Source organism: Macaca nemestrina, chromosome 1 (genome assembly GCF_043159975.1).
Source record: "Macaca nemestrina isolate mMacNem1 chromosome 1, mMacNem.hap1, whole genome shotgun sequence".
Lineage (NCBI taxonomy): Eukaryota > Metazoa > Chordata > Mammalia > Primates > Cercopithecidae > Macaca > Macaca nemestrina.
In genome coordinates this window covers 42,977,429-42,989,696 of record NC_092125.1, presented here as the reverse complement: position 1 = coordinate 42,989,696, position 12,268 = coordinate 42,977,429, and the positions used below count along the sequence as shown (strand labels likewise).

At 35.1% G+C, this 12,268-nt stretch overlaps 1 protein-coding gene across 15 annotated transcripts in view; it reads right to left on the bottom strand.

Annotated features, from left to right (window-relative positions):
* Positions 1 to 12,268, bottom strand: part of LOC105484591 (SWT1 RNA endoribonuclease homolog) — a 141,174-nt gene that overhangs the window by 87,089 nt on the left and 41,817 nt on the right. For all 15 annotated transcript variants that reach the window (XR_011611988.1, XR_011611989.1, XR_011611996.1 and 12 more), the window contains 4 exons: positions 11,276 to 11,421; positions 9,215 to 9,378; positions 7,299 to 7,437; positions 104 to 252 (listed from right to left, as the gene is read on the bottom strand). Coding sequence is in view for 9 of the 15 variants with exons in the window: in XM_011746374.3 (XP_011744676.2) it covers positions 104 to 252; positions 7,299 to 7,437; positions 9,215 to 9,378; positions 11,276 to 11,421 (598 nt within the window). In the remaining 6 variants the exon portion in view is untranslated. The remainder of the gene's footprint in view (positions 1 to 103; positions 253 to 7,298; positions 7,438 to 9,214; positions 9,379 to 11,275; positions 11,422 to 12,268) is intronic.

Below are 12,268 nucleotides of genomic sequence, written 5' to 3'. Positions count from 1 at the left end.
CAAAGTGCTGGGATTACAGGCTTGAGCCACCGCGCCCGGCCTAAACACATTTTCAGAACATAAATAATTAGCTACTCTAACTGGCATTCCAAAGGCATCTTACCTCTGCAAATGTCTGAAGGAGCTTGTTTACTTGAGCAAAGGTCTGTGGAAGAATACCATCATAATTTGACCTTGTACTGAAAGCATGTAACAAACTTCTAGAATCCTGAAGCAAGAATTTGACTGTTGTAAAATCCACTGCCTTATTAGCTGGTAACAGAAAATTAAGACAGAAAAATATGGAAGAATGAGTATACATCATAAAAATGTCTTTGGAACACTAATATTAATTTTGAAATTTAAGAAGAGTATACATTTACACCTATATGCCACTCCTAAGTTATCCTTCTGGTACAAAAAGCAATAATTAAATAGATTTAGTTATAGATAAAGTCCTTTGAGTTGATTCTGGTATTCTGAATTCAGATTTCAGGAGTTCTCTCAGTGTGGTCAACTTCAAAGTAAAAGTAAAGTTAAAGAATATTACACTTCCCAGAAAAAAGAGAAAATCACCAAAGAAACAAGTCAAACCACAGATTTCAATGCTGAGGTGATTTCACATAAGAGTACTATGGAGAGATCAGTAGAGTCAGACTGTACTGGTAAGCATGTCAGCTACATATGGTACCTCTCATCATCACCTCAGCTATCTACATAGTGATTTATCTTCAACTCCACTACATGAAACTGAATACTATGTTTACTAAAAACAATGAGTTATCTCTATATGTACAACACAACTTCAGGAGAGAAAAAAAGTTTGGGCAACAGTGAGAAGCAGAAGAAGCCTGCAGAATTTTTTTTTCTGTAAATTAAAAGTGAGAAAATCTACAAACAATAATTTAAAGGTATAACAATTTTATCTCAAGGAACTAAAACTAATTACATTAAATTCTCAAACTAGTTGGGAAAACTGGTGACAATAATTTCAAAAATTTCAAAAGTTACAAACAATAAAATTAATTAATAATGTCATAAAACTCAGAACAGAAAAAAATATTTCCATTATTAAAGCAGAATGCTACCTAACAGTTTTCAAAATAACCATGCTACACTGTTTTTTACTTTTTGTTTTTATGTTCACAGTTTCAGAGACTCTATTGTATTCTGAAACATCAGCATGGCTTTTCACTGGCACTATGAGTTTAAAAAACAACAAGGAGTTCTTCTGTATCTCTTACACAAGAACTTGCTTGTGAAATCCTGAAGGGTCAAGTGAAATAAAAACTGTATCTTAATATTAATTCCACAATATTCAGAAACTCTAATCTAATGGTTATAGCCAAGCCTCTGGCTTCTCCTTTATCCAAAAACATAAAAAATAATAATAAAGCAAGTCAATGTATTTCCTTACAGGAAAACTTTCACTTCTTTTTAAAGCCAATGACTGGTTTAAATTCCTGTGGGTAATAAGAGATGCTACACACAGGACAGACTGTAGATTTGATGAACTTAGTAAATCCCCTGAGGAAGATATAATTGGACACAACTTCTTTTAAGGGTGCTTTTCCAATGTAAGGTATGTTTAATGATGCTTACATATATGAAGTAATCATTTTATTTCTGTCTTACAAAAGTTCCTAAGATTATGAGGAAAAGGGTAATAACAATAATAAATCCAGTATACAGACACAACAAAAAAGGAAATCTACATTAATGAAATAGTCTAATGCTTATATAAGGCCAATAATTATTTAAAGCTAACATGGGTAACAAAGTCATAAAAGTTACTAGTCATTTTCCACACAATTTTCTATGAACTAATCTAAGGATACATGCTTGGTATTCTGAAGTTAAACAAATATATAATTCAAAAGCTGAAGGTATTATTAAAAGATAGTAAACAAGAACATAAATTGTGATTTTTCTAATTCAAAATTATCTTAGAGCAAGAGGCACTTTTTTTTTTTTTTTTTTTTTTTTTTTTTGAGACAGAGTTTCACTCATTGCCCAGGGTGGAGTGCAATGGCGTGATCTCGGCTCACTGCAACCTCCACCTTCCGGGTTCAAGTGATTCTCCTCCCTCAGCCTCCTGAATACCTGGGATTATAGGCACCCACCACCACACCCAGCTAATTTTTTTGTATTTTTAGTAAAGATAGGGTTTCACCATGTTGGCCAGGCTGGCAATGAACTCCTGGCAAGAGGTACTTTTATAATCCCATGACATATTCTTAGCTCATTAAACATTAGGCATCAGATTCTGTGAGATCAAAGACCAATAAACTATGCACATAATGATTGCAAAACAGATTTTTCAGCAGAAGATACAGTAATCACATTTTCACTTCTCTCCTTATTGTCAGTTAGAGCTGCCACCTACCACCTCTCAGCTGCATCTAAGAGCAGATCCCCCTGCCAGGAAAAACAGATGGAAGATGGTAACTAGATGCCTCATTTTTTACACTAAACTAACTTGGAGATCACACATAGTTTACAGACTTTCTCTTTTAAAAGATCAACTAAATTATGACCCTGGTAAAAGATATGAAAAAAGGTTCTACATGCTTTATAAAACTGCTTTGGAGAGATGTCCAATATGTGGTTCCATGTCCTTCATATACTCATATCACTAATAAACAACTTCTACAGCTAAAGGCAATGACGGAAAAGTGTTGTTCCTTAAAAAATTGGTAACTTATTAAAAATAGATACTCAGATGGTTGTAGATGTGTGGTGTTATTTCTGAGGCCTCTGTTCAGTTCCATTGGTCTATATATACTTGTTTTAGTACCAGTACCATGCTGTTTTTGTTACTGTAGCCTTGTAGTATAGTTTGAAGTCAGGTAGTCTATGCTTCCAGTTTTGTTCCTCTTGCTTAGGATTGTCTTGGCTATGTGGGCTCTTTTTTGGTTCCATATGAAATTTAAAGTAGTTTTTTCCAATTCTGTGAAGAAAATCAATGGCAGCTTGATGGGGATAGCACTGAATCTATAAATTACTTTGGGCAGTATGATTATTTTCACAATATTGATTCTTCCCATCCATGAGCGTGGAATGTTTTTCCATTTGTTTGTGTCCTCTCTTACTTCCTTGAGCAGTGGTTTGTAGTTCTTGAAGAGCTCTTTCACATCCCTTGTAAGTTGTATTCCTAGGTATTTTATTGTCTGTGTAGCAATTGTGAATGGGAGTTCACTCATGATTTGGCTCCCTGTTTGTCTGTTCTTGGTTTATTGGAATGCTTGTGATTTCTGCACATTGATTTTGTATCCTGAGACTTTGCTGAAGTTGCTATCAGCTTAAGGAGATTTTGGGATGAGATGATGCGGTTTTCTAAATATCGATCGTGTCATCTGCAAACAGAGACAATTTGACTTCCCCTTTTCCTAACTTAATACCCTTTATTTATTTCTCTTGTCTGACTGCCCTGGCCAGAACTTCCAATACTATGTTCAATAGGAGCGGTGAGAGAGGGCATCCTTGTCCTGTGCTGGTTTTCAAAGGGAATGCTTCCATCTTTTGCCCAGTGTGATACTGGCTTTGGGTTTGTCATACACAGCTTAAGAGCTATTTACTTATTTTGAGATATGTTACATCAATACCTAGTTTCTTGAGTTTTTAGCTTGAAGGGCTGTCGAATTTTGTCCAAGTAAATGGTGTTAGGAAAACTGTCTAGCCATATGCAGAAAACTGAAACTGGATCCCTTCCTTACACCTTATACAAAAATTAACTCGAGATGAATTAAAGACTTAAACGTAACACCTAAAACCATAAAAACCCTAGAAGAAAACCCAGGCAATACCATTCAGCACAGGCATGGGCAAAGATTTCATGACTAAAACACCAAAAGCAATGGCAGCGAAAGCCAAAATTGACAAATGGGATCTAATTAAACTAAAGTGCTTCTGCACAGCAAAAGAAACTATCATCGGAGTGAACAGGCAACCTACAGAATGGGAGAAAATTTTTGCAATCTATCCATCTGACAAATGACTAATATCCAGAATATACAAAGAACTTAAATAGATTTACAAGAAAAAAACAACCCCATCAAAAAGTGCACAAGGGATATGAACAGACACTTTTCAAAAGAAGACATTTATGCAGCCAACGAACACACGAAAGAAAGCTCATCATTACTGGTCATTAGAGAAATGCAAATCAAAAGCACAATGAGATACCATCTCATGGCAGTTAGAATGGCGATCATTAAAAAGTCAAGAAACAACAGATGCTGGCGAGGATGTGGAGAAATAGGAACACTTTTACACTGTTGGTGGGAGTGTTCATTAGTTCAACCATTGTGGAAGACAGTGTGGTGATTCCTCAAGGATCTAGAACTAGAAATACCATTTGACTCAGCAATCCCATTATTGGGTATATACCCAAAGGATTATAAATCACTGTACTATAAAGACACATGCACACGTATGTTTACTGTGGCACTGTTCACAATAGCAAACAGTTGGAACCAACCCAAATGCCCATCAATGATAGAGTAGATAAAGAAAATGTGGCACATATACACCATGGAATACTATGCAGCCATAAAAAAGGATGAATTCATCTCCTTTACAGGTACATGGATGAAGGTAGAAACCATCATTCTCAGCAAACTTACACAAGAACAGAAAACGAAGCACCACATGTTCTCACTCATAAGTGGGAGCTGAACAATGAGAACACATGGACACGGAGGGGAACATCACACACCAGGGCCTGTCAGGGGGTGGGGGGCTAGGGTAGGGATAGCATTAGGAGAAATACCTAATGCAGATGATGGGTTGATGGGCACAGCAAATTACTATGGCACATGTATACCTATGTAACAAACCTGCATGTTCTGCACATGTACCCCAGAGCTTAACATCTAATAATAAATAAATAAATAATTGGAGCCAGGATAGCATGAAGGAGGGGAGCTCAAGCTTGCATTTCTGAGATAACAACTGTCTCAAGGATTTTCTAAAAAAAATCCCACAAGAAATTCCTCCACAACCTTCATGTATCTCATGCTTTTCATGATCCATGTCTTGCATGTATGCACATATTTCTAAACCGGGTTTATCACTAGGCATTCTTTAGGACTACAGCAGTTCAGATAAGACTCTCTTGAAAAAACATTTGCCCAGTGACAGTATCTACACCAATGAACTAACGCCAACCCTGGCTTTGAGCCTCAGGAACCAATAAACTCTGTTTTTAAGCAGCTTGTATGAACTTCTTTTTGCCAATAAAAGCTTTCCCTTACTCTCTCCTCTTCAGGTGCACCTGTGGCTTGCCATAGCTATGCATCCTAGATTATAATCCTTTTTCCTTACTCCTGAGTAAATTCATCATGTTAGAAGATTGAAAAAAAAAAAAAAAAGATATTCATCGAACATCTACCATGGATGAGACGTAAGGAAATGACTAGGCCCTTTAAATCCCCTAGGGGAAATATTTATTGACTTAGTTTATTTATGGTTGACACATAATAATTGTACGTATTTATGAAGTATGATGTGATGTTTTGACACATGTATACATTGTGTAACAATTAAATCAGGGTAATTAGCACATCTATGACCTTAAGCATTTATCATTTCTTTGTGATAAGAACATTCTCTTATACCTATTTTGAAATATACAATATGTAACTGTTAATTCTAGTCATCCTACAATGCAGCGGAATACCAGAACTTATTCCTCCTATCTAACTGTAGCTTTTTATATTGCTCAATCTCTTACCATCCCCTACCACTGCACCTTCCCCATCCTCTGGTAATCACTATTCTGCTCTTTACTCCTCTGAGAACAACTCATTTTCAAAGAGTTTACACTTCAAGGAAAAGACAGAGAATAAGGTACACCTATCGTAGAATATGCATTTTTTTTCCTTTTTGTCCTAGCTTCTATGACAATTTTAAGGTTAAAATCTGGGCTCAAGTGCTGCAATAATTATTTGCATACGATTCATAATTAATCATCTCCTAGTCTTCATTATCTGGCCTTGGTGCCTTTAATAATTTAATTACTTAACAGCCCTCTTGTACTCAGGTACAAGGGTACTAAGGCATCACAGTTATGTTTCAGAAGTAGGCTGGATATGACTAATATATGAAATAATACACACATTACTTCATGTGAGGAGTTAGAAAAAAGCAAAGTACCAACTGAACCCTTAATAACAATCACACTTTGCTTTTTTATATTATATATGTTTTTTGAGACAGGGTCTCGTTCTGTTGCCCAGGCTGGAATGCAGCAGCACTATCTTGGCTCACTGCAACCTCCACCTCTCAGGCTCAGATGATCCTCCCACCTCAGCCTCCCAGGTAGCTGGGTCTACAGGCATGCACCACCACACCTGACTAATTTTTGTATTTTTGGTAGAAAGGGAGTTTTGCCATGTTGCCCAGGCTGGCTTTGAACTCCTGGGGTCAACCAATTCACCCACCTTGGCCTCCCAAAGTGCTGAGATTACAGGCATGAGCCACCATGCCCAGCCTTTGCCTTTTAAAGGCATAGTAAGACAAATCTAGTTATTTGATTTTGAAACAAGTCACCTACTGTTTCAAGACTAGTTTCCTTGATCATAAAATATAGGCTTTAATAACATTAGATCAGTTTTTCTCACATTTTTTTCCTCACAGCAGATAAACTTTTCTCCAAGTCCTATATAGAACCTCTATATATAAAGAAATTTTTAAAAGCTGCTCTGGCTAAAGTTGGGGTTAAGGGCCAAAGGCACCACCTACCGGGCTCCCCTTCAATCTATCCATCACCCATCTGTGGCAGCAGAGGCACTTCAAGAAGTCAAAAGTTCTGTTCAATATAGTTTAAAAACCAACTAAGTTGTTCACTGTGGTCTCTTCCCGTTCTAAAATTCACTATACACCAAAGCCAAAGGTTTCTTGTTCCTTATTCATATAGTTTAAATAGAAACCTTGACACACTATTTTGAAAATTAGTGCATAAAATGTGTTCAAAGTTTGTGTTAAACACTATGAGAAATGAAAAAAGTCTAATCAATTCTATTGGTGTATCTGAATAGACTGTAAAACATGGTTTTAAAAGTTTTCAAAGTAAACATCATCAAAAATGATATATTCACAATATCTTGAAATATCAACAACAATACCATTTACAGTCACAAGCTCTATGAGCTGCATCTGTTCATCCAGTTTCCACAAATACCTTTAGAAATTAGAAATATAACTGATTAAGAACTCATTAACAAATTCTTCATTAATTTATCTTCACATTCCATGGAATGTATCTGCTAGTCTGACTTAATACCACACTGCTAAAGAGAAAAGTAAAAGATTCATACCTTTACAGAGATTTTTATATAGGCTCTCAATAGTTAAAAGCAAGTTCTTTTCCATAACTAATCCAAATACAGCCAACCAGTGTTTTTTAAAGCACTGTAGTAAATGTAGTAGAGTCCATGGAGGTTTCAGGTACAGGATCTAAAGAGCATGTAGAAAAAAATTAACATCTCTAGATTTATTATTCCTATTATTAAAAAGTACCTATTTAGGAATTCCTACATATATTTCTAAGCAAAATATAGTTAGTTGGATTCTTTTTAAATTAAAAGATGTAAAGTCAATCATAACAAAATTAAAATGCTAATTCCACTGCAAATTGCTTTTGTAAAATTCATATTAGTATTAATCTTTATTGTTTCAGAAACTGTGTGTGCAAAAAAGAAAACATAGTTTTAATCAGAGGAAACATAGTTTTATCAGCAAAGGTCCTTCAATCTACTTGTCAACACAGTCATCTCTATAAGAAAATTAATCTAATTATTTCATATAACTGGGGGATAATCCATATAGAAAAAAGATGTCCAGTGGCTCATGCCTGTAATCCTAGCACTTTGGGAGGCCGACATGGGCAGACCACAAGTTCAGGAGTTCGAGACCAGCCTGGCCAACATGGTGAAACCCCATATCTACTAAAAATACAAAAATTAGCTGAGCGTGGTGGCAGACACCTGTATTCCCAGCTACTTGGGAGAATGAGGCAGGAGAATCGCTTGAAACCAGAAGGAGGAGGCTGCAGTGAGCCGAGATCACGCAACTGCACTCCAGCCAAATTCCATCTCAAAAAAAAAAAAAAAAAAGAAAAAAAATGTCAGTTATAATTGTCAGTTGCTACACTCTTGCGAAGACATGCCTATTAAAAACATTGATCATTTAATTCTATAAGATGTCAACACTTTCTTTTCTGAATCATTCACATATATACAATTACTTGCCTTATCTCTACTATGAGATATCAACACTCCTAGTATCTTCTGATAATTCGTCATCATTTTGGTTCAACTTTGATAATATAATCAAGTAGCAAATACACCGTTCTGGCATATACTAGAATCTCACTGAATAGCTGGAATAGATACAAGCTATGATTGATGGGAAATCATGTTTCTTCTATCTATAAATGCTCACGCCTATAATCCCAGCACTTTGGGAGGCTGAGACAGAAGGATCACTTGAGGACAGCAGTTCAAGACCAGCCTGACCAACATGGTGAAACCTCCTCTCTACTAAAAATACAAAAATTAGCTGGGTGTGGTGTCACATGCCTGTAATCCCAGCTGCTTGTGGGGATGAGGCAGGAGAATCACTTTAATCTGGGAGGCAGAGGTTGCAGTGAGCCAAGATCATGCCATTGTACTCAAGCCTGGGCAATAAGAGCGAGACACCATCTCAAAACAAAACAAAACAAACATTGAACTTCTGAAACCTTTATTGTTAAATTTGGAGTTTTACTGATTGTTGAAAAGGTGTGAATCCAAAGAAAATTCAGAATATCTTGCTAATACAATCAACTTATACTCTGATGCTTACATTTACATGGCACAAGCAAAAATACATACTTCTTTTTCTGAATACATATTGCTAGGGAGATTCCTTATATTAGACATTTTGACTCAAATTAAATAGATAAGTTTTTTTTTTAATTCAATTTAAGCACCATGGGACAGTGCATCTGACACACAGCAGCTGGAAAATAAATACCTGTTGACTCAAAAAAAAGAATAACATATATTCTTAACATTTAAGAAATGTCCATCATTTAACTGTCAAAAAACTATTTCAAAAACTTGAAGAAAAACGTAACATGATACAGATTATTCAGTGAAGCTTATGCATTTTATACAAGTAATATTTCTTAAAATAACAAATCTTCACCAATAAAAAAGAAATTTTCAACTAATAGAGTTCAACTAATCACCTCCATCCAAAGGTTTCCAAAAGCAATTTTCATTTCTGTTTCTAATATTGAAGATAAACCTGTTCCAAGAGATTTTTCAAGATCAGATACAATGCTCTCAAGTAGAATGGCCAGTCCAGAATTTATAGATTCTTCCTTATAGCTCTCTTTCAAGGGTGTTGTTTCTTTAAAACAAATAGTTACAGACTTTATTTAGAATGCTAACAGTAAATATTATACATATAATTGGTATATTGCCATAAACAGTAAACATTTTATGTATATGATATTTGAATTATACATAAAACAAACCAATACTTTATTTTCAAAACAGTATTTAGAAACATGTATTTCTACTATAGTCGCTTTAGATGCAACATAAATATATTACTTTAACAAATGTTTTATCTTTTTAACAGGCAAAATAAAATAATATTTTTACTCAAATAAGAAATTTATGTGATATTTTAACTACAATTTAATTTTATTATTTTCCAAAAAGAGTTACAAGAATGCCTTAGATTTATTCACAACAAAAAACCAAGAACTATGGATCAAAATGGGTTTTTTTCCAAAAATTGAATTTTTTTTTTTTTTTTTTTCTTTTGAGACAGTCTCGCTCTGTCGCCCAGGCTGGAATGCAGTGGCACGATCTCGGCTCACTGAAACCTCTGTCTCCCGGGTTCAAGCGATTCTCTTGCCTCAGCATCCTGAGTAGCTGGCAAAAAATGGAATATTTTTCTAAACTCAGCCTACATCAATAAATTTCCAGCTTAACTATCTTCATGCCCTCCTCTTTTAAAAAGAGCTTTTATTATTTTACATGATATCATTTCAATAACATTACTTTTTAGATACTTGAAAACAACTGTATTTTCTTATGGCGAAATTAAAAATATTAAGTGGCTTATCTCTACAAAGTAGACAAGCTAAAGGCACACTACTCTTGAAAAACTGTAAACTAGAATATCCTGTTATTCCTTCAAAGGCCATTTTTAATATTATGATAAAAACATTATCTCCAAAAAGGGTAAATAAGTAGTATATATGTATATATGACTATTTACACAATTATATGTAAAATGCACATATATTAGAGACTTCAATAATCATTTTCCCCAAAGAGGGAAAAGGTGGGATGTACCTATAAATAATGTCAGATTTAATATAATATTTCTTCAAATATCAAGCTACAGAACAGATTATTCTGGTGAAAAAAAAAATGAAATAATAGTATTGCCCTTACTTCTTTTTTTTTTTTCTGAGACAGAGTTTTGCTCGTTGCCCAGGCTGAAGTACAATGGCACGATCTCGGCTCACTGCAACCTCCACCTCCCGGGTTCAAGTGATTCTCCTGCCTCAGCCTCCCGAATAGCTGGGATTGCAGGCACCCACCACCACACCCAGCAAATCTTTTTGTCTTTTTAGTACAGACAGGGTTTCCCTATGTTGGCCAGGCTGCCCTCGAAATCCTCAGGTGGCCCACACACCTCGGCCTCCCAAAGTGCTGGGATTACAGGCGTGAGCCAGCGCACCCAGCCTGTTACTTCTTATTAGTCTAAAATTTTAAAAAAGAAAACTATTACCAGATTCCAACAAGTTTCTCTATTGCTAGCTGAGTTTTTACCATATTAATAGAAGGCTATAAATAGAAAGCCAACTTAAAAAAGAAACTAAAAAATTATCTCTTTGTCAACTAAATATCTCCTATAACTGCTATTAATTTAAAAGGAACACTCTGTTTCACTCGAAGAAAATCAAGGTGAAAAATAAAGGTATACTCTGCAAGGTACAAATTAGCATGTACACAGTGATTATAATGTAAAAATGTATGTGAGCATGCAGACAAAAACATCAAATTAATTTGTAAAAGTACATACAGAAGGTAATAATGTTAATTATGTTTTCTTTTGGATTACTATCATAACTTTCATTTATTCAATGATTTACATGCCAGCAAGTATTCCAAATGATGTTATTTTAAATGTACAAAATAAAAATTTACTACCGATTCTAATGTTATAAATAATCTTAGTGTATAAAATAAGATATATCTCTAATTATTTACAGTAAAAATACTACCTGCTTTCAACTGTTGCTTGGGAATACAAGGCTGATGACACACATCTGTGTTCAGAGATAAGTGTAGTAACTCTGCACTCAATTCTTCTTTACTGAGTGACTTCACACCACTTATTAGGCCTTTGTTTCTTAAGTTTCTATCATCCCTACGGTTGGGAGGTTGGGATTAGGAGGAAAAAATATTTTTTTATAAGGTAAACCACATGGCAAATCAAATCACATGAGATCTAGTCAGAGGCAGGTGATTCTCAGCCAATACATTAAGAAACAATAACAACTTTTTTAAAAAAAATATGAGCTTTGGGTACTAGGCACCATTCTAAAGTGCTTTATATATATATAGCTATTTAATCCTCACAACAAACTTCTGAGGTAGGAGTAGTATTAACTTCACTCCCATTCCACAGATGGCGAATTGAGGTGTAAAGAGGTTAAATAACTTGTCCGAAGTTATACCCAGTAAGTGGGAGCTGGATTTGAATACAGGAATGTGACTATCCAAAGAGAAACAGAGAGCTATGTATGAGAAATAATTTACAGTGGGCAGACAAGTACAAATTTACTCAGATTAAGCATAAGACAAATAGCACAAACTTGCTGTTTGCTGAAAGAAATCAATATGATTAGAACATAGTGCATGAGACCAGTTTATGAGGTTACAGAGGAAGACAAGGGCATTAAAAAACAGGAAATTTAAGGACTTCAGTGGGGAAATGACATGATCTTACCTGTGTTTACTAAATTGTTTCAGAGGCCAGTAGGCTTCCAGCTTCTGTTAATGGCAGAGTAGTCTGGCCACACTAACCCTACTATGAATGAGAATTATAAAATCTAAACCAAAAAAAAAATTAACTATTTGAAGGTACTAGAGAGCAACAGAATGTAGGCAGAAGCTGGAGTGGGATCTACCCTGAAGACACAGAAAATGCATAGTGAGAACTACAAGTCTCTTTTTACCTCTGGGCACTTCCCAATTCATCAAGTGTGACAAGT